This window comes from Lissotriton vulgaris, chromosome 6 (genome assembly GCF_964263255.1).
Source record: "Lissotriton vulgaris chromosome 6, aLisVul1.2, whole genome shotgun sequence".
In the NCBI taxonomy this organism is placed as follows: Eukaryota; Metazoa; Chordata; class Amphibia; order Caudata; family Salamandridae; genus Lissotriton; species Lissotriton vulgaris.
The window spans coordinates 1,351,971,470-1,351,999,202 of NC_141694.1; the positions used below are offsets into that span (position 1 = coordinate 1,351,971,470).

The 27,733-nt window shown below is 48.9% G+C and overlaps 1 protein-coding gene across 1 annotated transcript in view; it reads right to left on the bottom strand.

Annotated features, from left to right (window-relative positions):
• Positions 1-27,733, bottom strand: part of RYR2 (ryanodine receptor 2) — a 3,481,211-nt gene that overhangs the window by 410,225 nt on the left and 3,043,253 nt on the right. Inside the window, exons 89-90 of the mRNA XM_086925791.1 lie at positions 23,786-25,089; positions 8,738-8,805 (exon numbers count right to left, since the gene is read on the bottom strand). Coding sequence (XP_086781917.1) covers positions 8,738-8,805; positions 23,786-25,089 — 1,372 coding nt within the window. The remainder of the gene's footprint in view (positions 1-8,737; positions 8,806-23,785; positions 25,090-27,733) is intronic.

The following is a 27,733-nucleotide window of genomic DNA, read 5'->3' on the forward strand; positions in this document are numbered from 1 at the left end:
TTGGTCGCCCTTGTTCCCCCGCCTACCAGCTGAGCCTCCCTCCCTCACCTGCGCGTCATTTAAGGAGGCCGCTGTAAGGAGTAGGAGCGACCCTTGACCTCTGGTAGGTCACTCCCCTTCTCCTGCAGCTCTGCCGCAGCCTGCCTGCTGTTTCTCCTGCTCCTGCTCTTCAGGCAGCCCTCTGCCATTTCGCCGATGCTTCTTGCCGCCATACCTTGATTTCCCGCCGCTGCTCCCCTGCGGCCCCGACCCTGCTGCCCCGCCCCCCCAGCTCCTCATTGGTCGCCCTCGTCCCCCCGCCTCCCAGCTGAGTCTCCCTCCATCACCTGCGCGTAATAAATGGCGGGCGCTGCGAGGACGTGCAGCAGACGCGCACAGCGGGCGCGCCACTGGCATGCCGATGGCGCGCCTAAGGCAAGCCGGTCTGCGCCCGTTCGCTCCTGGACCGCGCCCAGTGCCAGGACCCCTGGCCTCTGTCGAGGCCAGCCCAGATGACGGATCTATGACGCCGCCACCCTCCACGCACTCAACGCCGGCCGAAACCCTGCCAGCTACCGAGCCATCCCGAAATGCACCCACGGACCCTTCACCTGCCAATGCCTGCAAATTCTCCTGCCGCCGAACTGGCACCGCTCCCGCCAAGCCAGGCTCCAGTAACACTCACCTCAAGTGCATCCTGCTCAACACCCGCTCTGTCCACAGACACGCCGTCGAACTCTGGAACCTCCTTGACACAACATCACCAGACGTCGCCTTCCTCACGGAAACCTGGATGAAAGCCTCCTCAGCCCCCGACATCGCCATAGCCATACAGGATGGCTACAAGATCACCCGGAGAGACAGCGTCAACCAAACCGGAGGAGGCATCGCCATTGTCCACAGAAACACCATCCGAATCACGACTAACTTGGACGACACCCTCACCGCCGCGGAGCACCTTCACTTCCAGATACACACCGACCCCAAGACCACCCTCAGAGGCACTCTCATCTACAGACCACCGGGACCACGCACACAATTCAGTGAAGCCATTGCAGACTTCGTCAGCCAACACGCCCTTACCTCCTCGGACTGTATCCTCCTAGGGGACCACAACTTCCACCTGGAGAACAACAATGACAGCAACACTGCCGCCCTGCTGGACAACCTCGCCAACCTCGGACTCAAGCAACTGGTGAACACCCCCACCCACTACGCCGGCCACACGCTAGACCCCATCTTCTCAGCCAGCAAGCACATTGCCTTCAGCCACTCCACCAAACAACACTGGACTGATCACAGCTGCGTCCACTTCAACTTCAGGAGAACTACGACCCACCACCACCCGCAACAGGTTCCCCGCAGAAGCTGGAGCAAGATCACCGCCAACCAACTCACCACCTCCCTCAGCCAGAATCTTCCCACAAACACGAGGGACCCCAACGAAGCAGCCCGCAACCTCACACAGTGGCTCACCACTGCGCCGACGACCTCGCACCACTGAAGAACCCTCCCAGCAGACTCGGCAGCAAGAAAGCCTCATGGTTCACCAACGACCTCAAAAACTCCAAGAAAACCTGCCGCACGCTCGAGAACGCCTGGGGCCATGACCATACAACAGAAAACATGACAGCCCTCAAGAATGACACCCGCAAACACCACCAGCTGATCCACACCACCAAATGGACAACATTCAAAAAACGTCTGGACGACAACACCCACAACAGCAAGGAACTCTTCAGCATCGTTAAAGAGTTCTCCAACCCCAGTGCCTGCAACATCGACATCACACCCTCGCAAGACCTCTGTGACTCACTCGCCTCGTTCTTCCACCGCAAGATCTCCGACATAAACAACAGCTTCGGCGCACAGACCATGCACCCGACCACCGAACCAGCGCCCCCCACAACCACCCTGTGCACCTGGACCCCGGTCAGCACCGAAGACACCAACCGCATCATGAACACCATCCACTCCGGCTCCCTAACCGACCCCTGCCCACACCACATCTTCAACAAAGCCGACTCCATCATCACACCCCAACTCCGGGACATAATCAACAACTCCTTCGCATCCGCCACCTTCCCGGACAGTTGGAAACATGCCGAGCTCAACGCCCTCCTAAAGAAACCCAGCGCAGACCCCACGGACCTCAAGAACTTCCGACCCATCTCGCTCCTCCCTTTTCCTGCCAAAGTCATTGAGAAGACCGTCAACAAACAACTCTCCGCCTTCCTCAAGTCTAATGGATTCCTCGACCCCTCGCAGTCCGGCTTCCGAGCAAACCACAGCACCGAGACCGCCCTCATCGCAGCCACCGACGACATCAGGTCCTTGCTCGACAAAGGGGAAATAGCTGCATTCATCCTCCTGGACCTCTCAGCAGCATTCAACACCGTATGCCACCACACACTAATACAGCGCCTCAGCAACACTGGAATCCAAGGGAAGGCCCTGGAGTGGATCATCTCGTTCCTCGCCGGAAGAACCCAGAGAGTCCGCCTCCCCCCCTACCGATCCGCAGCCACCGAAGTCATCTGCGGCATGCCGCAAGAATCCTCACTCAGCCTCACCCTCTTCAGCGTCTACATGAGCCCCCTTGCAGCCATTGCACGCCAACGCAACCTAAACATCATCTCATACGCCGACGACACCCAGCTAATCCTCTCCCTCTCCAACGACCACGCCACCGCCAGAACAAGCCTCTTGGAAGGAATGAAAGACGTCGCAGAATGGATGAAGCTCAGCCGTTTGAAACTGAACTCGGACAAGACAGAAGTTCTCATCCTAGGACCATCCCCCTCGGCCTTGGACGACTCCTGGTAGCCCTTGGCCCTGGGCACCGCCCCCAAGCCAACTGACCACGCACGCAACCTGGGTTTCATCCTGGACTCCTCCCTCACAATGACCAAGTTTCAACACCCTGCGCATGCTCCGAAAGCTCTTCAGGTGGATCCCCACCGAAACCAGGAAGACGGTCACCCAGGCCCTCGTCACCAGCCGACTGGACTAAGGGAACACCCTCTACTCAGGAACCACAGCCAAACTCCAGAAAAGACTCCAGTGCATACAGAACGCTTCTGCACGACTCATCCTGGACATCCCCCGTCACAGCCACATCTCTGTCCATCTGAGAGACCTGCACTGGCTACCCGTCAGCAAGAGGATCACGTTCAGACTCCTCACCCACGCACACAAGGCTCTCACCAACATGAGCCCCAAATACCTCAACAGCCGCCTCACATTCTACACACCCACCCGCCAGCTCCGATCTGCCAGCCTCGCCCTCGCCACCGTACCACGTATTCGCAGAACCATCGCCGGAGGAAGATCCTTCTCCTACCTGGCAGCCAAGACTTGGAACTCCCTACCCACCCACCTACGGCTGACCCAAGACCATCTCTCCTTCAGGAAACAACTCAAGACCTGGCTGTTCGAGCAGTAGCGACTCCCCCACTCCCCCCAGCGCCTTGAGACCCTAGCGAGTGAGTAGCATGCTATACAAATCTGCTGATTGATTTATTGATTGATGAAAGGATTCTTTCCCTGCAGTAAATGCAAAGCTTGTACGAATAGTAGAAGGGTTCTCACCTACACATTACCTGACACAGGTGAGATTAAGGAGATCAAGAAGTTTCTAACCTGTAGTACTACATACACAGTATACTATTTAGTATGCCCCTGGGGGCTACAGTATATTGTAAGCACGATCCATCAATTGAAAATACGGATTCTGGAACATCTTAGGGCCATAGACAAAGCTGACCAGGCGTACCCTGTCGCTCGTCATTTTGCTGAGTTTTCACAACAGCATCAGGAATAAAATACGTTACTATGGCCTGGATACTGTTCAATTGAGTCAGCGGGATGGTGACAGACTGCGCAGCTTAAGACGTCTTGAATCTAGATACATCATTGACCTCGTCACAAAGTTCCCAAGAGGCCTGAACTGCGGTGAGGAACTTGGGGTACATTTGGGCAAATAAATAGGCCTAGATTCCAATGTTCTGATAAAGATGATAAACCTGGAAAGGTAATAGAGTGATCGAAAGCAGTATATTTTAATTTCCAGTCCGTAAATCATGTCTTGAAGTTTTACGATAAAATCCTAAATGATAATAAGAGTGAAGAAAAAAGAAAAAAAGAAAGTAAAAATGTTTAGTTGACTTGAACAACAATGAACTTAACACCTTCCGAGCGTCGAACGTTCAGCACCCAGTGCTGAACGTTCGAATAACGAATGCTGACCCGTCGGCCAACGGTCGTGCGCAGCACTGGCAAGGTAGTGCTCGTGACGACCGTTGGCCGACAGCAGCACTTAAAGGGTTAAATGAGTTGAAATAACAGCATGCGTAAACAGAATGTAGCAAAGAGAGATTTTACCAAAATAAACTCAGAGAAAGGAGGGCACAGGTATGATGTGTGGGAAAGATGAAGGGACATTTGCCAATCCACGGCAAGATAACACATAGGAAGCGTAGTGATTAAAAACGTAATAATAGCAAAGTGATTGCTAAATGTATTTGTACATGTGAAGTTTTACATTTGTATTTCACTTGTTACACACCGCACCATTTTATAAAACTAGGCTGGTTAGACACTCCAATATGGCGCCTATTGCGGCTAAGAGTGTGAGTGTCCCTTCTCGATACCAATGTCTGAAATCACGTGAACCTTCCGAGTTTTGAATTGACAATGCTTTATAAACGTATCTTGTGTAATGAAATGGTAACACTGAGGAAAGCCTTGTGCTGAAACGTTTGTTTGTTCGTTTGCACAAAATAAACGGTCTTTTTTGCTGTCAGCCCGGTTTCTCCCTTGTGAGTGCGGTATTTCTTTATGAGAGAAAAGAAATGGAGCCGTGATTAAAGCGGATCGCCACGACCGCAACCGGCACCTGCCTGCAAGCGCACTGAAAGTACTGCGTGGCACGGAGAGCGTGAAAATATATATATATATATATATATATATATATATATATATATATATACAATACCTCGTAGCCGCGACAGCACTCTGCCCCTCAGGCAGAAACACGAGGCATGGACCAACTTTGTGCAGCATTCATTTATTTCCCATAAAACAGCATGTATATATATATATATATATTGATTACATAACCTCACACCAGTAAGGATGTCGATGCTGTGTCTTCGAAAAAGAATCACTTTAATTGTCAGCTGTTGTCGGACGTATTTCGCCGGCCCATTGCAAGAATGCTGTCTAGAAGTTAAAAGAATTCCCAGAGGATTGCGAATTTTAGTGGCTCCTACATACGAAGATCCAAACCCCAATATGTTCAGGGAATGGGCCGACAATAATCAAGAATTATTGCGAAGAATGTTGGCCATCCTTATCAAATATGCAGAAAACAATCGTATTAAGATAATGGAAGAAATCGATCAAATCACAACAATGCTGGATAAGGAGTCAGACCAGGATATGTTCAACAAATTCAAACTGGAAATGAAAGAGCGCTTAATCAAACTGGAAGTATAGATTAAATAAAAAAAGGTGCAGAAGTTTTTACGCGATAAAATCGATTACAACCGAGGCAACATCTTTACCTTTGCCAAAAAGTTCGACATCTTGCGGAGGCAAAGAATGAATGTCAGTGGCAAAGGTTGCCAAGTGCAGCAATCAGATCTAAGCAGCGTACCAAGTTCAGAACTGGATACTAATCCAGATGAAGGGGTAAGTGGACAAGCTAAAATCCCTGTCCCATCAGTCATCGATGAATCAGATTTTTTACGGGAGGAGCGGAGATTCAATCTCCACCCGCGTCCACCAGTAAACATCAAGCCACCAAGAGGAAGAGGAAGAGGCAGAGGAGCCATAGGCGCAAAGGCGCAAGACAACTGAGGGGCCAACGAGAAATCGAGGAGCAAGCAGGGCAAATAAATGACAGTAACGAGGCATTGATAATAAATTTGACTAACATTACACTATCGGAGAAAGAGATAACTATCTTAAAACTTAGATTATCATGTTGTCAGAGATTGATATGGATTATGTTACAACAAGGGTAGACGTTTACAAATTGACAAGGTCTTTGAAATTGAAAACATTATTTGCTTTGTCACAGAGACTAACAGGTGGTGAAGTACTAATATTGTCAGAAGGGCAAAAAAGAAACCTAGTGGTCAATGACATGAATTTAAAGTTGGGCCTGTGAGATCTTGAGTCTGATGGAAATGTAAGCGACAACTTTGAAATATCATGTACTTTTAATCGTGCAAAAGAACTAGCACTTTTACAGGATGTCGACATATATGGGGATGACCCTACTACTTTCAGACCACCATCGAAGTTTGTCCCAATGACAACTAGAAACTCTGTGGACATTTATAATGATCTTGTGGTTAGTGATAAAGATTCTGCATAAAAAACATGTGATAAGCAAAAAGATTTTAGACAGAAAACAAAAGATTACAATGCGTTAGTGAACAAGTAAGCATGTAATGAAAATTTGATTGTTCACAATGCAGATAAGGACAGGAAAATGGTTTTATGGGATAAGGAGCAATATCTGTGCCAGGCATATAAACAGCTCAACAATCGGGTTAACTATGTGAGAGTTAAAAAAGAGGTGTTGAATACTAGTTATTGCCTATTCAATGCACAGTTACAGGAATGGTATAAACAATGTTTGTTAACCAGTGAAGAATTGATGTTTCTTAAAACCAGTGTTAGACCTTGCATCATTGGCTTGAGTCTCCCATCCATTTTGTCGGATTGCCTCCTCTGTTTTGAAATGTTTTTGCTGGTTATATGCTTTGGACAATTACCCGCCCAGGTTCTGAGGGTTACAAGGTTATCCCATTACATTTTATGGTTATATGCTTTGGGCACTGTGCCCCTGCTATTCAGTGCCACAGTGCAAGTGCTCCCCATGTTAAATTTATGTACTAATAAGTGACTCCATGATTGGGTTATTTGATTTACTTGTCAAACTCTAGTACAGTGCACAATGTGTGCTCAGGGCTTTGTAAATCAAATGCTGCTGGTGGGTTTGCAGCACTGGTTGTGCCACCATCAGAAGCAGCTTGTAAAGTGTGTCTCAGGCTTGCCATTGCAAGGCCTGTGTGCAGTCTGTGACTGCCATGTCGACTTGACAAGTGCACTCACTTGCCAGTCCCTAAACCTTCCATTTACTTCATATCTGACACACCTATGGTAGGCCGAAGGGCAGGGTGCATTGTAAGTATAAGGTAGGACATGCCCTGGTGTGTGTAGCATGTCCTAATAGTGAATTACAGCCATTTTCGTTTTTCACTATCGCAAGGCCAAAATGGGCAGTTAGATTACATTTTATAATCCTAACTGACTCAGGAAACATGGTGGAAATTCAAATTTAGTATGCCAGAATGATAAAATACATCTTTTAGTAAAGTTGGTTTTAACATTCTGTGTTTGAAAATACCACTTTTAGAAAGTAGGTATTTTCTTGTCTAACTATCCAAAGCCTGCCTCTGCTAGGTTGTGTATTCCTTGTCTGGAGTTTGAGTGACAGGGCTGGGGGATTCCAAGAGACAGAATGAGTCAGCCCAGTGGTGAATGGGAGGGAGGAGTTGCACCTAGGACCTGAATGTTAATGTTAATGTTAATGTTATGGGTGTCTTATATAGCGCTCGGCTACTCCAAGGAGTGTCCCGGCGCTTTAGGACTGGGCCTTCTCTCCTCAATGCTGGCTTCACCTCCTGGGGTGCGTCTGATGTCTCTGCCCTGTACTGTGAAAGAAGAGAAAGAATCATGTCAACAAAGTGCTCCGGGGCTGTGCTTTCCCTCCACAATGCTGGCTACACCTCCTGTGGGCATCTGATGTTTCTGCCCTGCACTGTGAAAGGAAAGAAGGAGTCCTGTAAACAGAGTGCTCGGGAACTGGTTTGGACTAGGCAGAGGCCTCTTTGCCTTCAGAGAACAAAGGATTTTAGGGTATAAATATTGGGACTCAGACCCAAGAACTTGAGATCACTTCTGGGAACAAGAAACCTTTTGCCAAGGAGAAGAACCAAGGAACTGCAAGAGTTTGGACTGCCCCTCTGCCAGTGTGCTGTTTGCTGGGTTGGCCTGCAGTGGTTTCTTTATTGCCAAGGGAAAGGAGAAGGAACTTTTGTCAAATGCGAACTGAGGCTTTACATTAATGCTTTACTTTTTCTAGGCACATTTTGCCTTAAAAACTTCTAACTTCATAACTTCTATTCTCTTTATCCAATTGTGATTGGCTTTTGGTGTATTTTTGCTTATTAAATGTTTTCTAAATTGGTTTGGCAATTTTATTGCGTTGATATCTTGACTTTAAAAATGCTAGTACTGCTTGAACTTTATATGCATTTCTCTGTGAAACTGCCTGTTGCTTATGCCAGAGATACCAAGAGCTTGTTTCGCTGATCAGAGTTTCACTGAGACTTGAAACGAGTCCTCACCACAGTGAGTGTATATGTGTTGATAAGCGTTACCATTTCACACATTAATAACCCACTTTCTGGCAATTGCTTAATGTGTTTTAATTTTAAAGATATTTTATTTCCAGATTTAGGTGTGTGAAATAGTTAGGAACAAAAATAAAATTAAACGACTAAGTCGAAAAAAAATGATTGAATGCTGGCAAACTCTACAAACATCAACTTCAACACACGTTGCGTGATAGCCTCAACACTACAAATTCAACAGGATTACATAACATACCATAATACACAATAGGATTACTTTAGATTTTCCCAAGATGGATGCCTATAACAGAAAACATTATACATACACTTTTTTCCCCACTTCCGCTTTAACTTCATCTTTTTCATCCTTTTCACCTTCCGTGCCTTTTTCTGCCTAGAAATAGCAAACAGAGAAAGTCAAAGCAAACGTACGAGTAATCTCTAGATGATGCTACTGAAGTGTTCAAGCGCTGTATTCAATTGGAGAAAAACAATATCAATACCCATGGATGTTCCACTTTCGTGACCACTTAATGAGAGGCAACAACTAAAACATCATCAAAATAATATTTATGACAGGAATATGTTCAGCTGTCCACTTTAATCACCCTTTCTTTGCACAAAGGTAACATCCCAAATTTGTAAAACCATATCATATTCTCTCTGTACCACTGGCCTTTGAAGACAGTATTCAGATTCAGGGGCTTATTTACAACCCCATTGTGCCACCAGTGTGTGCCTTTTATTAACGCACCGGCAGTGGAATGGGCTTCCTCATATTTACAAGGCCATGTAAAGTCACTCTGAGTGACTTTTCATAGCCTTGCAAACATCTTTCCCTTTCACACAAAACTTTGCGTGAAAGGGACGTTCCATGGGTGTTGCTGTGGGTGTTCCCATGCAGCATCCTTGGAACTTGGCACATTCCCAGATTTACAACATTTTGTAAACCTGGGAATGTGTCAGAATCCTACATCTCCCCAGGGGCGGCAAAAGGACACGCAATGGGGACACATTTTTTTTCTCCTTGTTTTTTCCTCTTTCTATGCATGATGCATACTGCAGCATGCATTGAAAGAGAAAAATACTATTAAAGATTGTTTTTGTGCAGGAATGCGTCTCTTCTGACTCAAAAACAATCATCCCCTCAGCACAGACACCCTTGCAAAATGACGCAAGGGTGTCTGCACTGGCGCACAAATGCTCTTTGTTCCCCGGCACAGAGGAGAAGGACAGGAATGCGCCGTATCTTGTAGATACGGCACACTCCTGACCTTTTGCTTGACGCATGGCAGTGCAGCAGGAAGGCATGCTACGCTGCGGTGCGTCCAAATATTGTTATTGAGGCCCTGAGTGTTGAGCTGGATATCACGCAGTCTCAGATAGACCAGGTAGAAGGGGCACAAATGTGGGCTTTCTTTGGTCCTGTGATGGCCCACAAGATTAAAAACATGGCCTATATGCATGCCCTTTGAAGCAGGCCCATCTGTCAGCGCTAGACTGCTCGAAGTTTCAGTCCCACACTGTTCATGTGTAGATCATTTCATCACTTTTCAACCTCTTCTCCTGCATCTCTCAGTATGACCAGACCCTGCTAAAGCATGCCCATAACAAGCATTTCCATACTTATCTTTAACCCCTTGGTTGCGGTGGTAATTCCGTTGCAGCGCTAGTCGGTGGCCGCGCGGCGCCGCCATGCTCGTGACGGAACCACTCCGTCACGAGCCTCAGCCGCGCTGTGCTTGTGACGGAGTGGTTCCTTCATGGACCCGCCCGCTAAATAGAATGTTCAGCGCAGGCGCGAAATCGCTGCCGTGCAGGCATGGCGGCCGGGCCGTGATGGAACCACTCCGTCATTAGCACAGCCCGTATATTTTTGTTAGAGGTGTGGTTGTTGCCTGTACGCACAAGTTACTTACCTTCGGTAACGATATATCTGTAAGAAACAGTAGTTAGTGTTAGATTCCTTACCTTAGCATATCCCCAGGCGTCAGATTGGATCTGGAAAGTTTTGAGTAGCAGTACCCCTGCGCGTCGGTAAGCGTCGTCTGCGGCTCCGCGTCGGTCGTTGGCGTCGTATTTGCCAGGATGACATCGTCGGAGTACTTAGACGCCACCCTCGCGCACTGACGTCAGTTCTTGTACATAGCTTTCTGCGCCAGGAATGCAGAGCTATGCCAGAGACCGACACTGGTGCCATGAAACTAGGGCCCTGAAACGGATGTCCTTAACCCTAGATATCAGTTCGCAGAAAGGGGAGGATGGGTGGGGCAGTAAGGAATCTAACACTATCTACTGTTTCTTACAGATATATCGTTACCGAAGGTAAGTAACTTGTGCATTTGAAAGAAACAGGTTAGTGTTAGATTCCTTACCTTAGAATAGATACCCCAGCAATACCAACCCCGGTGGTGGGTCTGCAAACCAAGATCACACCAGAAAGTCCTGGAGAACGGAACGGCCGAAAAAGCCATCTCTCCGGACTTGGCTGTCCAGGCAGTTGTGTTTAGCAAATGTGTGCAGCGAAGACCACGTAGCTGCCTGACAGATGTCCTGCAAGGAGACTCCCCGACCCAGGGCAGTAGTAGCTGCCGTGGCCCGAGTGGAATGGGGCCTCAGCCCAACAGGAGGCTCCTTTTTCACCAAGGAGTAACCGACCTCGATGCACAACACGACCAACCGAGAGATGGTCCGCTTGTGCGCCGCCAGTCCCTTCTTCGCCCCCACCTAACTAACAAAGAGCTGGTCGTCCACGCGGAACTGGGGTGTGTGGTCTAGATAAAAGGAGAGTGCATGTTTTGGGTCCAGACGGTGGAGCCTATCCTCCTTCGAGGGATGCGGAGGCGGAAAGAAAGTGGGCAAGGTGATGGATTGCCCGATATGAAAGGCTGTAACCATTTTGGGCAGGAAAGAAGGACGAGTTTTCAAGACAACTTTGTCCGGATGGACAGAAAGGAAAGGAGGCTGGGAAGATAGAGCCTGAAGCTCACTCACTCTCCTTGCAGAGGTGAGGGCAGCCAGGAATGTAGGCTTAAGAGTCAGAAGACGAAGAGGTCAATTGTGAAGTGGCTCGAAAGGAGAGCGCATCAAATAGGTGAGAACAAGGTTCAAGTCCCACTGAGACATCACGAAAGGAACAGGAGGAAACATGTGTGTGATGCCTTTCAAGAATCTATTTACAACAGAGGACTTGAAAAGAGAAGGCTGATCAGGAAGCCTCAAGAAGGCAGAAATGGCAGAGAAGTAGCCCTTAATAGTTCCCAGAGCAAAGCCCTGCTGGGCAAGAGAAAGAAGGAAGAGGAGAACCTCTGAAAGGGGGGCAGAGAGTGGATCCGCAGCCATTGCTGTGCACCATGCCACAAATTTGTTCCACCTGCAGGCGTATACCGATTTTGTGGAGGGACGCCTGGCTGCCAGAATCACATCAGAGACTTCAGGAGGCAAGTCAAATGGCCTCAACTGCCGCCGCTCAATCTCCATGCATGGAGGTGGAGGCTGGACAGGTTCAGGTGGAGGACCGTCCCCTGCTGCTGCAACAGAAGATCCTCCTGAAGAGGCAGACGAATCGGGGGATCAACTGGCATGCTGAGTAGCTCAGGATACCAGTATCTTCGTGCCCCGTCCGGAGCCACAAGGATGACTTGCGCCCGGTAACACTTCATCTTCTTCAGCACTCTGGGCAGAAGTGGTATAGGCGGAAAGGCGTACAACAGACCGCAGCTCCACTCGCGACAAAAGCGTCTCCGAGCGAGTCCCGCCTTGGAAATTCCAATGCGCAGAACTGATGACATTGCGCGTTCTCTTCGGTGGCGAATAGATCTAACCAAGAATCTCCCCACTGCTGAAAGAGGCCTTGCGCCACGTCCGAGTGCAGAGGCCATTCGTGATCCATCATGCACCGGTGGCTGAGTTCGTCCGCCCTGGCATTCAGGGAACCTGCCAGCTATTGAACCATCAGGGTGACGCCCTGGTGTTCCAGCCATTGCCAGAAGTGCAGAGCCTCCTAACAAAGGGTCCACGACCCCACCCGCCCTGTTTGTTGCAGTACCACATGGCGGTGGTTTTGTCTGTGAACACCTGCACTACACTTCCCCGGACAGAGAGAAGGAATGCTTTCAGTGCAAGCCGGATCAGCCGCAGCTCCAGAAGGTTGATGTGGAGCCGGGACTCCGCCGGAGACCAGAGGCCACTGATCTCCGCCTCTCCCATGTGGCCCCCCAGCCCAGGAGGGACGCATCTGCCACTACTAAGTGCGCTGATTGGGGTAGGGAGAGGGATCTGCCGCTGACCCAATCACGGTCCGTGAGCCACCACTGCAACTGTCTTGCAGTGCCCTCCGAGATCCGGACATGGTCGGACAGGTTGCCCTGATGCTGGACCCACTGAAACTTCAGGTCCCACTGCAGAGCCTGCATCCGCCACCTGGCGAGATGCACCAGAAGGATGCAGCAGGCCATTAGCCCCAAAAGCCGCAGCGTCAACCTGACCGAGACTCGGGATAAAGGCTGAAAGATCGGAATCAGAACCTGAATATCCCGAACCCACTGTTCGGGAGGAGAAACCCGAAACTGTGCCGAGTCCAGAACTGCTCCGATGAAGAGGAGCTTCTCAGAGGGGCACAGGTGTGTCTTTGGCAAATTGATGGAGAACCCCAGTAGGTGCAGGAGGTCGGCCATAGTCTGGAGGTGGCTGACGACTTCAACAACCAGTCGTCGGGATAGGGGAAGACTGAGACCCCCAATCTGTGCAGATGAGCTGTGACCACCGCCATCACTTTCGTGAACACCCAAGGGGCGCTGGTAAGGCCGAAGGGGAGCACTGTAAACTGAAAGTGCGTGTGGCCTACCGTGAACCGCAGGTAGCGCCGGTGGGCCGGCAGGACGGGGATGTGGAAATACTCGTTCTGCAAGTCCAACGCTACCATCCAGTCTCCTGGGTCCAGGGCAGCTAGGAAGCCAAAGTCAGCATCTTGAACTTCTCCTTCCCGAGGAAGCCGTGGATGCTCCGTAGGTCCAAGATAGGGCGTAGGCCTCCTTTGCACTTCTTGGGTACCAGAAAGTAGTGGGAATAGCAACCACGTCCTACTTCTGGTCCAGAAACGCGCTCGATGGCCCCCTTGGCCAAGACATCCTCCTGCAGAAGTTGCATGTGATCCCCCGACATGCGGTGGCACTGCGGTGGCATGGCTGGAGGGGTCGCCCCGAAGGGGAGGGAGTAGCCCCTTCAGACGATTTGCAGCACCCACCTTTCCGATGTGATGGTACACCAGTGAAGGAGGTGATGGTGAACGCTGCTCCCCACTGGTGTCGAATGGGCCTAAAAGCTCGGACTAGGAAGGCTTTGAGGCAGATGCTGCTGGGGTGGATGCGGACTGACCTTGCTGTTGTCCCCTGGCATCGCCACAGCGGTTACCACATCCGTGACCGCGTTGAGTCTGGCTCTGCGGCCCGTAGCTAGCTGGACATGTGGGGGTGCCCCTTTCTTGGCTACAAAAGGGGCGAAAAGCAGAGGTTTGCTGGTGTTGGTCTAGACCCAAGGGTTTGGCCGTAGCCCTGGAGTCCTTGAAACGCACCAGCGCACTGTCCGCTTTGTCGCTAAAGAGGCGACTGCCATCAAAGGGCACATCAATGAGTGTGGCTTGGACATCCCGTGATAAGTTGGCGGACCACACCCAGGCATGGCGGCGAACCACCACTGTCGTTGCAATCGCCCTAATCAGCGAGTCCGTGGTATCGAGACACCATCGTATGGAGTAGCATGCTGCGTCCCACCCTTCCGCTAGTGCTTGGGCAAGCTTTGCCCGGGCCTTCACCGGGCACTGCCGCAGCACTTCCGCAACCGTATCCCACAGCGAGTGGGTGTAACGGACCAAAATGCAGGCGGTGTTGACAGACCGCAGCCCCAACTCAGGGAGGAGAACAATTTCTTGCCAAACTGATTGTACCTTTTGGATTCCCAATCCGGGGGAGCGGTCGGAATGCGGTCTGGGATGTAGAGGCCTCGATCACCAGGCTCTCTGGGGTGGGGTGAACGGACAGGAAGCTGGGGCCGCCCGGAGCCGGGCGGTGGCGTCGACCATGTTCCGATCTACAGGAAGGCCTGTAGAAGGCTTGGACCAGGTGCCCACCAGAACGTCGGTGAGGGCTTTGTTGAATGGCAGGAGAGGCTCCGAGGAGCTTGCCTGCGGTTTGAGCACCTCAGTGAGGAGGCTAGGGAGCTCAAGAGCCAAGGACTTGGCCGCCCTAGTCAATACCACGCTGTAAGCAGCCCCCTCCTCCTTAGCCACGGTAGGAGGAGAGACAAATCGAGTGTCGGGCGAAGTGTTCAGACCACTGCCTCCCCCAGCTCGTCTGCCCAGTCCTGGCTCAACTGGCACTGTCGTGCCAGAGGGTCCTCAGACCCCTCCCAGTCCCCCTCGTCATCCATCTCCTAATAATCACGAAAAAAGGATGGAGCAGGGTCATAGGTGAATTGTCCACCTACCGGCATCAAAGACGGCGCCGAGTGGCACCAGTCCGACGCTGGATCTGGACCAGGGTGAGGACCAGGGGCGACATCGTCCGGGGACGGCGTTGTGGGCGACACCAATGGTGACAGCGCCAGTGGAGGGGTTGTAAGGTCGACCGGCGATGCCACGGATCCAGGCCTGGATCCTGCGAAGCCCTGCAGAGTCAGGACCTAAGTCGCCAACGGCGCCGGGGCCGAAGCACCCAACGGCGCCGGGGCTGGAGCCACCGGCCCGCTAGGGCTCCCAGACGGACCCGCGGGGCCCGAAGGCGCCTCGGCGGGTTTTGATGGAGGGAAGCGCGACCTCATGGCAGTGAGGAATGCACTAATCTCCTCCGGCATCGCGTGCAGCCCAGGGACCGGCGGGTGTGGAGCTGGACGCGGTGCTTGCGGCCTTGGCGGAGCCACGTGGGCAGTGTCGCCTGATCCCCCGGCCGCGTTGCGTGAGCGTCGGGGGGAGTCGGAAGAGTGATGTTGCTTCTTCTACTTCTTTTTCGAGGGCCTCGACTTACCTGAGGACTTGGAGCCCTACGAGTGGTGATGACTACGGCCCCGCGACCGGTCCCTCAACCGGGACCTCGAGCCGCTTACTGGACCGCTCCCGCCTAGCCTTCGAGGTCAAGGCCTGGCAGTCGGTGCACGACTTGTCATCGTTGCCGGCCCCGAGACAGTAAAGGCACCGACGGTGGGGGTTGGTCACCGACATGAAGCGGTGACAATCGTCGCGGGTTTGAACCCGGGCATCCCTATTGGCACCGCGAGTGGAGGAATGGACTCCAGAAAGATCTAAAAGGATAAAAAAAAATTGTCAAAAATTGACTAGGAGTACTGCTCTTCCCGGATCTGCGCTTGCTGGCGCGGAAAAAAGAACAACTGAAGTCAGTGCGGTGTCTAAGTACTCCGACGACGTCATCCCGGCGATCATGACGCTGACGACGGACGCGGAGCCGCAGATGACGCCTACCGACTTGCAGGGGTAATGCTATACAAAACTTTCCGGACCCAGTCTGAAGCCTGGGGATATTCTAAGGTAAGGAATCTAACACTAACCTGTTTCTTTAGGATGACAAAGTCGATTGAGTTGGCCCCAGGAACTTTTACCCCATTGTTTAGGAAGTGCCCAGGAGTCATACCCACCAACCAGCTGGTGTCAGGCATACTTGTGGCATCTTCCGTCACCTACTTCAGAACACATTCTAGGCCTGTAAAACATCGGAAGAGGATGGGACCTGCTGTATGTGACCTGAGAGAAGCCATGAAGGACTGAACTTGAACCATCTTGAACCCAGGACAAAGAAGTGGAATCCAGCGCTCAGTTGGCCTGCATCATGTGTGGCTACAAGGCGACAACAAGCTGTAAAAGACCTTATCCAGGAAGTACCCAGCCAACTGATGTTAACTGGACCTGGGCTGGGCGTTGCTGGTGACCTCTTCCTGGTGTCCTAAAAGTCTCTAAGTGCCCTCCCCTGGAATCCGGGGGCCTCAAAAGTGTACTCCTGTGGTTGGGAAGTAAAAGACTATGGGCCCGATGTAGGTAAATCTAATTTACCACTTCTAAAATACCGAATCATACAGATTCGGTATTTAAGAAGTGGTAAATTAGAGGGGGGGAAATGTAGGTAATTCTGATTCGGTAAATATCGAATCCGTAAGATTCGGTATTTACCGATTCTGTAAATACCGAATCGGTATCCCCCATTGATTCCTATGGGCCTCGAAGCCCATAGGAATCAATGTGGAATACCGAATCGGTATTTACCGATTCGGTAATTACCTATTCTTGCAAGGGTGCAGGGGGTGCCACTTTGACACCCTCGAGCACCCCAATTACAGGCTTGTGTGGCATGTGCACACATACATGCCCTATGGGCATGTCTGTGTGTCACATGGCACAGGTGTGCATGCACAGATGTGCATGCACACCTGGATTCGGTATTTTACCACCCAATTGGATTGGGTGGTAAAATACTGATTCTGAAAGCCCTGTGGCACTCTGACATGTGCCAGCTACATCTGCATTTACAGAATCAGTATTTTACCGAGTCTGTATTTACCGATTCGGTAATTTTACCAAATCGGTAAATACAGATTCGGTAAAATACCGATTCTGTAAATGCACAACGTCCTGAATGGCCGCTCCCCCACGCTCCCTCACGCTCCCTGACTCCTGCTAACTGCAGCGCCCAGAGCCCACAGCTGAAGCTGCTCTCGAAGCGTGACTCACCTGCACTGCTAACTCTAGATTGGTATCGTAGCTCCGCTTCAGGAATTGCGCGCTGAGCATTATTAACTATTCAGTTTGCAGCGAGTTCTAACTGTGTATTGTTGTGTGTGTTAACGCTCTGTGACCGCAGCATTATTAAACAGTTAGCGCTATCACCTGGTGCCCTTAGAGAGCGCGCTGCTGATTCTGGCTGTGCTTGAAAGAATTGCTGGTATTGTTTTCTAAGTTTCGATTTGAGGCTCCACCACCATCTTGTGTGTTGTGCTTTCCCCTGACACGCCTCCCCGAGACCGCCTCCCAGCTGCCCCTCCCACCCACGAACAGAGGGTTCCTGTCCTCCCAAGCCAGATTGTGACCGCCTGGACCTCGTCCTGAACGGCCGCTCCCCCACGCTCCCTCACGCTCCCTGACTCCTGCTAACTGCAGCGCCCAGAGCCCACAGCTGAAGCTGCTCTCGAAGCGTGACTCACCTGCACTGCTAACTCTAGATTGGTATCGTAGCTCCGCTTCAGGAATTGCGCGCTGAGCATTATTAACTATTCAGTTTGCAGCGAGTTCTAACTGTGTATTGTTGTGTGTGTTAACGCTCTGTGACCGCAGCATTATTAAACAGTTAGCGCTATCACCTGATGCCCTTAGAGAGCGCGCTGCTGATTCTGGCTGTGCTTGAAAGAATTGCTGGTATTGTTTTCTAAGTTTCGATTTGAGGCTCCACCACCATCTTGTGTGTTGTGCTTTCCCCTGACACGCCTCCCCGAGACCGCCTCCCAGCTGCCCCTCCCACCCACGAACAGAGGGTTCCTGTCCTCCCAAGCCAGATTGTGACCGCCTGGACCTCGTCCTGAACGGCCGCTCCCCCACGCTCCCTCACGCTCCCTGACTCCTGCTAACTGCAGCGCCCAGAGCCCACAGCTGAAGCTGCTCTCGAAGCGTGACTCACCTGCACTGCTAACTCTAGATTGGTATCGTAGCTCCGCTTCAGGAATTGCGCGCTGAGCATTATTAACTATTCAGTTTGCAGCGAGTTCTAACTGTGTATTGTTGTGTGTGTTAACGCTCTGTGACCGCAGCATTATTAAACTGTTAGCGCTATCACCTGATGCCCTTAGAGAGCGCGCTGCTGATTCTGGCTGTGCTTGAAAGAATTGCTGGTATTGTTTTCTAAGTTTCGATTTGAGGCTCCACCACCATCTTGTGTGTTGTGCTTTCCCCTGACACGCCTCCCCGAGACCGCCTCCCAGCTGACCCTCCCACGCTCCGCCCCCCCACTATCCATTTATGGACAGATGAACCCACGCGCAGCGTCCACGCACTACGGCCGCGCCGAAGGTGCGCCAAAGGTAAGCCCGTCTACGCCCGTCCGCGCCTGGACCGCGCCCAGCGCCAGACCCCCTGGTCCACGCAATGCCCAGCCCTCCCGCATTACATACAACGCCTCCACCCTCCTAGCCCTTAACCCCGGCCGTCTCCCCAACTGCGCCCAAGCCGCTCACGGACACACCCATGGACCCTTCACATGCTACTCCTGCAAGTTCGACGGCACCAAGAACAACTCCTCATCTACGATCACACAACAGATATCCGACCCCAACCACCTACAATGCATCCTGCTCAACACCCGCTCGGTCCACAGGCACGCCATCGACCTCTGGAATCTACTAGACACCATCTCTCCGGACGTCGCCTTCCTAACAGAAACATGGATGAACGCCACATCAGCCCCAGACATCACCATTGCCATCCCGGAAGGCTATAAGATCATTCGCAAGGACCGTACCGGCCACACAGGAGGAGGCAACGCTATCGTCCATAAGAAATCCATCCGCATCTCAACCAGCTCAGACGTCAATCTCGCCAACACTGAACACCTTCACTTCCAGATCCACATCGACCCCAAGACCACACTAAGAGGCACCCTCCTTTACAGGCCACCAGGACCCCGCGCACAATTTAGTGAAGACATCACGGACTTCATCACTCCACACGCGCTCCCCTCCGAGGATTACATCCTTTTGGGAGATCTCAACTTTCACCTCGAAAAGAACAACAACCGCAACACCACCACCCTTTTGGACAACCTCGCCAACCTCGGACTTAAACAACTTGTCACTACCCCCACTCACATCGCAGGTCACACACTCGACCCTATCTTCACCTCCAGCAAACATGTCTCCTTCAGCCACACCACAGCTCTACTTTGGACTGACCACAGCTGCGTTTACTTTACCTACAACAAGCCCACATCCAACAATCACCCCCAACCCACTCTGCAAAGAAACTGGAACAAAATCACCATCGACCAGATCTCCTCATCGCTTCTTCAAAATCCCCCAGCCCACTCCTCAAACCCCGACCAAGCAGCCACCAACCTCACCCAATGGTTATCCAACAGCGCCGGCATCCTAGCACCACTGAAAAAATGACAAATCAAACTAGGCAGCAAGAAGGCCTCCTGGTTCAACGATGATCTTAAGAAATCCAAGAAACTCTGTCGCTCCCTTGAGAAGGCTTGGAAAAAAGACCCAACTACCATCACCAAGGACGCCTTCAAAAACGCCACCCGCTTACACCACCAATTGATCCGAAATGCCAAGAAAGCCGCTTTCAAGGACCGACTAGATAACAACACCCACAACAGCAAGGAACTATTCAACATCGTCAAGGAATTTACCAACCCCTCAGCCAACTCCAACGACATCACCCCCTCTCAAGCCCTCTGCGACTCCCTAGCCTCATTCTTCCACAACAAAATTGCAGACATCCACAACAGCTTCGACAACCGACCCGAAGACCAGCCCACCCAACCCCCTGCAGGACCCCCACCCCCCCTGAACATCCTCAATGTCTGGAAGCCAATCTCCACTGAGGACACCATCCGTCTGATGAACTCTATCCACTCAGGATCCCCCACAGACCCATGCCCTCACCACATCTTTAACAAAGCAGACTCCATTATAGCACCGCACCTCCGAGACGTCATCAACTGCTCCCTCAACTCCGCAACCTTCCCGGAAAGCTGGAAACATGCCGAACTCAGCGCCCTCCTGAAGAAACCCACAGCTGACCCCACCGAACTCAAAAACTACCGCCCTATCTCACTCCTTCCATTCCCGGCCAAAGTCATCAAGAAAGCGGTCAACAACCAGCTCGCCGCATTCCTCGAAACCAACAAATCCCTCGACTCCTCACAGTCCGGCTTCCGAGCCAAGCACAGCACTGAAACCGCCCTCATCGCAGCAACAGACGACATTAGAACTCTACTGGACAATGGAGACACAGTCGCCCTCATCCTCCTCGACCTCTCCGCAGCCTTCGACACGGTCTGTCATAACACCCTTTTACAACGCCTCAGAAACGTCGGAATCCAAGGAAAAGCACTGGAATGGATCACCTCGATCCTCACCGGAAGAACCCAGAGAGTCCGCCTTCCACCATTCAAGTCAGAGGCCACTGAAGTCATCTGCGGCGTACCACAAGGATCTTCACTCAGCCCCACCCTCTTCAACATATACATGAGCCCCCTCGCGGTCATCGCACGCCAACACAACCTCAACATCATCTCCTACGCCGACGACACTCAACTGATCCTCTCACTCACCAAAGACCCGAACACTGCCAAAACCAACCTGCATGAAGGAATGAAAGAAGTAGCCAAATGGATGAAGCACAGCCGTCTGAAACTGAACTCAGACAAAACAGAAGTCCTCATCCTAGGCACCTCCCCCTCCGCCTGGGACGACTCTTGGTGGCCAGAGGCCCTTGGAAAAGCACCCATCCCGACGGACCACGCACGGAACCTGGGCGTCATCCTGGATTCCTCGCTCTCGATGAACAGACAAGTCAACGCCGTTTCTTCATCTTGCTTCAACATTCTTCGCATGCTCAAAAAAACATTTCGCTGGATCCCCACCGAAACTAGAAAAACGGTCACCCACGCTCTGGTCACGAGCCGACTGGACTACGGAAACACCCTTTACGCCGGTACCACCGCAAAACTCCAGAAAAAACTCCAACGCATCCAGAACGCTTCAGCCAGGCTCGTTTTAGACATCCCGCGTAAAGAACACATCTCTGGTCACCTGAAAAACCTCCACTGGCTCCCCGTCAATAAGAGGATTACTTTCCGGCTCCTAACCCACGCACACAAAGCACTCTACGAAATCGGACCCGAATGCCTCAACACACGACTGTCCTTCTACACCCCCTCCCGCCAGCTACGATCCTCCAACCAAGCCCTTGCCACTGTACCTCGCATCAACAAAACCACCATGGGAGGTAGATCCTTCTCCTACCTGGCAGCTAAAACCTGGAACTCACTTCCCACTCACCTTCGCCTTACTCAGAACCACCTAGCATTCAGAAAGCAACTTAAAACGTGGATATTCGACAAGTAATTCCCCACCCTTCTTCAAGCGCCTTGAGACCCTCTGGGTATGTAGCGCGCTATATAAATTTATTGACTTGACTTGACTTGACATGCCCTACATCTGAAAACCCTAATACCGGTCGGAAACGGCCAAAATCAGCCGTTTCCGACTGGTATTAGGGCTCCTACATCTGGCCCCAAGTCAGAAGGTTAAAAAAGAACTTGGTTGGTGTGTCCAACCAGCGCTCCATTGTGGTCGACCTCAAATCATGCCTAGATCCTAGTCGACTATGACCATTGGTTATCATTGATGCTCTGTGCTTTGGAGCTATTTCTACTTAAAAAATGCATATATCCAGTTCCCCTTATTGAATTTGTTTCATTTTGATGTCATTTTGTTTGTTGATTATAGTTTACTCTATTTCAATTACTCAGTTTGGGATTTTACTGTTCTGTAATTTGATTTTATCACTTTTCTGGTGCTACCTAAATACTTTACACATTGCTCTAAAACAAGCTAGTCTGCTCCATGCCATAGCTACCAAGGGTTGAGCTCAGTCTAATTTAGTGACTTTAAGGGTTTGCCATGACAAAGGTTGTGATTATTTCTTGAAAGGGGCGTTGCCCATCCCAAATAATAATCCAATCTCCTGCAGAGTGTATGAATGGTACATTACACATGTTAAGGTATTGATTCACATTTGCCCATCTAGGCAATAGTCTACTCAAATTGCTGTGAAACTAAAGGTTTCTTTGTAGAACTCTTCAGTATCACATGGTATCTCCTGCAGGCTCAGAAGACTGTCTGGTAGATGTAAGAGAGGAATGATAGAGAAAGTGGTGTCAACTGTGTCATGACTGGAGTGCCAGCATTTTCGTTAGCAGGAGGTAAAGTGACACTCCTTTATGCTATAATGCCCCTTATACTATAATGGCCTGCAGCGCACTGGAAAAATGCAAGAGTGAAAGAATGGCTATTTCGACCCTGGTCTTAGTTGATTTGATAACTAACTGGACAGACTACCTGTCAATCTATGATTTGTGTGTTTTCCACTGGCACGAGAGTGAGCGATGGGGAAATCAGAGTTTGAATTTGGATTTGAGGAGCCATGTGAGATCTGAACTTTTAAGACATTTTGAAGAAAGTTTCCTCTTTGAAGGCTGTTTACCATTCTGCTATATTCAAACCTGAAGTAACTGAGATGTTGCCTTCTTCTGTATCTGTTGTCTCAGCCTGCATATTACCTTCTTTCTTCCTAAGTATACATAAACCTAGCAAAAAAGCTGGGCATAGACAACATAAAACACTCAACAACCACTGAGGAGCCACTGGTGAATGACTGCTATGTTGCCAATTGGCTGACTCAAACTTGGTGCCTGTTAACACTTATTGACAACGTAGGATGGAAGGTTTTGTGTTCCTCTATTCTCTTAACCTTCTGGTAAGGCTGGTGTGTGGCTCCAGGGTGCGAAACGTTATAATTTGGGTTCAGTAGAATGCTGCACCTGTTGTTTAGGGCAGTGGGGCTTCCAATTGCAGATCCTAATATTCTATTTTTTCCTTGATCAGGCATTTGTGGTTCAAGGTTAATTTGACTTAATGGTTGGAGATCAAGGGCTTTCCCATGGGAATGGGCATAACAAGTTATTTTTCCCTAGGAGGGTTGACCTGTGAGCTGTCTTATTTATGAAAAACACTCCTGAAATGCGAAATCATGTCTCACATCAAGCTCTTTTCACAGTTTCCTAGTTGTCCCACACTATTTCACACATCAAGGTTAAAAGGACTATCTCTTTATCAGTGTTGGTTACCTACTTCTCAACAACGAACTTACATGATAAGAGAACATCCTAAAATACAACCATAGGACCAAGAGATCTCCTCCTACATGAGGAAATGGCGATGTTCCTTCTTGTGTACACCAAGTACTTTAGCTATACAATGCTGCTATGAAATGCCAAAACATGCAGCACTTAAAACCATATGATATTATGACAATGTCCAGAATCACACACAGTGCAATCATTCCGAGCAATTGCCTTTTTCAGCAAACACCTAGATCCACTGCAGACATACTATAAATTCAGTTTTCACCGCCCTCTACTTATACCTGTGAACTATTTGCATGGAGCAGCGCAATATTATTACTGCTGGGAATGAACATTATACATTGGAAATAAGTAATACTATGGTTGTGCAACAAATGCTGTAAGCTTCCCTCTGTGTTATTGGAGAAAGCTGCAATATGTATCACACATTTTGTGCTGTCACTTTACCTGGATGTTTTTCTCTAAATCAGGTAATGGCAGCAAGGAAGGGGTGCTCAGTAGGTCACTCAGACCAGCATTTGGGTTGTGAGGAATCAGCTTGTATTGCCCTCCTTCTCTCTTTAAGTCCAAGCCAAATATGTCTGAGAGTAAGTCACTATCATCAGACAAAGCCGTTAGGTCAGTCAAGTCTTCAGGAGGCAAAGACGTGACTATAAGTTTTTTTTCCACCTCGTTGCCTTCCCCCCGCACCTCATCCTGGGTGGGATCAGGCATGTTGGCTAGGAGTTCAGCTACCTTGATCTTCTTTGCCCCTTCAACCAGGCTTCCTCCAAGCAACAGGCTGCAGGTGATGCGAAAGAAACCTCGGAAGACACTAGACATAAAGTGCACAATATCCACCATGATGCTCCAGCAGGAACAGAATAAGGCCATGACCAGGTCCTTCATGGTCATCTTTTTAATTCTTTTAATTTGTTTTTTCAGGCTCTTCATGCTGAGCATTTTCACGAGTGTCAATATATTATACCTGAGAGCGAGAAGAGCAGATTTAACAGTCACAGTGGAAAAAAAGCCCATTCCTGGGTCCTGTTCTTCAGGTTTGTCCTTCTCTGTATCTTCTTTATTTGAGGACCTTTCATTTAAGTCAGACTCAGAGATCTGGGCAGCAAGTTGCATTTCAAAGATGGTGTCCTCACAAAAATTGACAAAGAGTTCCATTTTTTCCTTTTCCCCTCCTTCATTGACCACATCAAAGATGAACTGTCGTTTTGATTCTTTCACTTGAGGTTTTTCCCATTGGGTCCGACTAGACTCACTGATCTCAAAATAGACCCTCTCAATGCGTTTTGCACTTCCCATGATCTCAATGCGCCCTAGATAGGGCTGAAAATAATTAAGCACACTGTCTGCTAGTTCAAGGAAAGTTTGTAATCGAGTGTCATGAGGCATGTGTTCTGATAAGTTAGTCAGGAGGACAGCTACATTAAAACCAATATCTTTGGCAGGTTCATGGAATCTTTTAACAAACTCTTCATAGTCCAGAGTTTCATTCTCGTCTGTCTCTGCACACGATAGGAGAAACTCAGTTTCAGATTGTGTGTAGTGCTTATGGCTTTCCATTGCCTTCTGGAAATCCCTTTTGGAAATTACACCCTTACCATCTGGATCATATTCCTTGAAGGCATCAGAGAATGTCAGGTCTTTCAGTTTCAGGAACATGTCGAAAAACTTCAAGATCATCTCAACATTGTTGGAAGATTCCACTAACATGTCAACCATCTGCTTGCCAATGGTTCCATTCACCACATTACCTACAGACGAGAAAATGCAAGCATAGCCGTTGTTAGAAAGAGACATTTGACTATATACATTTTTTATTTGATATACAGTGCATGATCAGACACCTAAAACTGAGCATTGGCCAGAGCATGAGACTGGTGTATTGAAAGAATTATAGCTAAGAAAAAAATAAATGAATCATCACCTATAGTCATAGATCAATGGCATGCATAGTGAGAGAATGTAATAAAATACACATACATATTTTAGTACTACAAATTTTCCTTCACTAATAGTTCCAAAATGCCTTTGCTTTTGCACTGTACAGGCTCTTTAATAGTCACTCTTTACCCCCAAGTTACTCTCTGTTTCATTGTGTGTGTGTGTGTGTGTGTGTGGTTGTGTGTGTGTGTGTGTGTGTGTGTATGTATTTCGCAGATATTGGCCCATTGTCAGGGGGGAGCCCATGATTGGTAGATCACTGGCAGACTATCTGGCTATAACATATAGCCGAGCCAGGTCAATGAGTGACATGCTTGTGAAGAGCAGCCCAGAGGTGGTGAGCAAGGATAACTGGTTACAGAAAAGCAAGGGATTTAGCAAGTGCGCCGTATGCAAGGCGTGCACCATGGGGAAGAATAGAACAACTTATATGACCCCATTTAGTGAGGTGCTAAACCGAATCACCAAGAAGATAACATGCAAGTCTGACTTTGTCGTGTATGTGCTGGAGTGTGCGTGTGGCCTGCGATATGTGGGTAGCACCAAGCTGCAGGTCCACAAGCGCATACTCCAGCACATGCGGGCGGTCAGTAACGGGGATGAGTCATACCCGGTGGCGAGACACATCAATTCATGCCACAATGGTGATCTGGGTTGCCTTAGCTACTATGCCATAGACATGGTACCGCCGCTCCGTAGAGGGGGCGACAGGGAGGCTCGCTTAAGACTATTGAAACTAGATACATCCCTGAGCTCAACTCTAAGAGGTTGAATGGTCTTAACGCCACAGAGGACTTGCATACATGTTTATGAAATTCTGTACTAGATGGAGCACATCTGTGAGACCAACGCCATACGGCAACAGCACAATATCATGTGAGGGGGTCATCAGGACATAAGATTGATTTTGAAGTTAGTTATGAATTTAAATTGTTAGATCATTCACAGGGTGAAGGTGAAGTCACAAATTTGAGGTTATTTTTCAGTTCCTGGTACAGTTTAACTCCTAGGAATGTGCACAAGGGGCTGACCAGATTATGAGGGCAGTGTAGACGCAGTTATCCCAACATCAATTAAGCCCACTTGGGCATTATGCAACTCACCCTCACCGAACCCACATCTTCAGAAAATTGCTTTTTTTGCGCAAATCTCATTGCGAATGTTGCACATATTTAGCATATTTGCACGAATAAAGAATGTATATTTATATCAGTTTTATAAAATATCAAACCAGGATTTTACATGTAATGTATTTTAAATCTGCATTGGTTTTATTCGATATTTATTTATTTGCGAGATTTGCAGATTAGTAAAGCATAGCACTGAGGACTTCAATTACAGCACAAAAAATATGTTTTGTAGTCCAGGGGTTACAAGGGGTGCAGTAACAACGTGAGAATGATGTAATATATATTTTGCAGTAATACTGCTTGTAAATTGTATGAAGAGACATCACCTCGCCGTTTTGTTTAATTATTGTGGATTAGGCGGAAGTCTGTTGTTCATTTCTATAGGCCCGTGGTCATATGACCCGTGTATGCACTTTAAATCACGGTGATAGGTTGACCATGTCATGTGATCAAGGGCTCCAGGGCCCGAAACGCGTCATGGCGGACAGAGGGATGCACTAAATAAAATAATTCAGCAAATCTACCTGAATGGGTCCGGTTCCTTTTATATATATATCAAAATGTATTTTAAATAGATGCATGTTTACTATTGTACACTGATGGCTAGATTTGGATTTTTTTTAAATTCTGAAAGAACTCTCAGAGCACTCCTGGGAAGCTATGACAGTGACAATTCCCCAATAGTGTCTCTTTTTTCAGTTTCAATGTACCCAAATGCAAAAACATTATATGCATTTGAATGTAACACATGAACATTTACACACGCTGAAAGGTGGTTCTCAAGCGAAATTACACTTGCTAACTTGTAGTTCATTTTCTCTACAGGAAAATATTTTTGCCCATGAAAAAAACCCCCCTCCTGCATCCCTACTAAGTTATGGGGTGTTCCAGTCTACCAATAAATAACACTCCCTCCAGATTAAGTTACCATTGATGAACCTTGATGAGATGTTATTTTCAATAATGATAACAACAACAACAATATTATTATTAATAGTAATAACAATAATAGTACTAATAATAATAATAATAAATGAAGAAAAAAGAAGAATATAATTCTTATATGTCTGGTATTGTGCAATGAATAACATATGGTGGTTTCAAGGAATTAATAAATATGGAAATCTGAGAATTTAGCATGAGAATTTAGCATGGGGAGGACTGTCAGAAAATGTATCTCTTCAATGAGCTGCTAAAATAAAGAATGATTAACTAGCCTTGAATGGCAAAACGTATAAAATTTGTAACTAATTTTATTGCCATATATGGTACAGAAGCAGAATTCCTTGTCAGGAAATGTCTTTAACATTGCTGTTTTTAATGA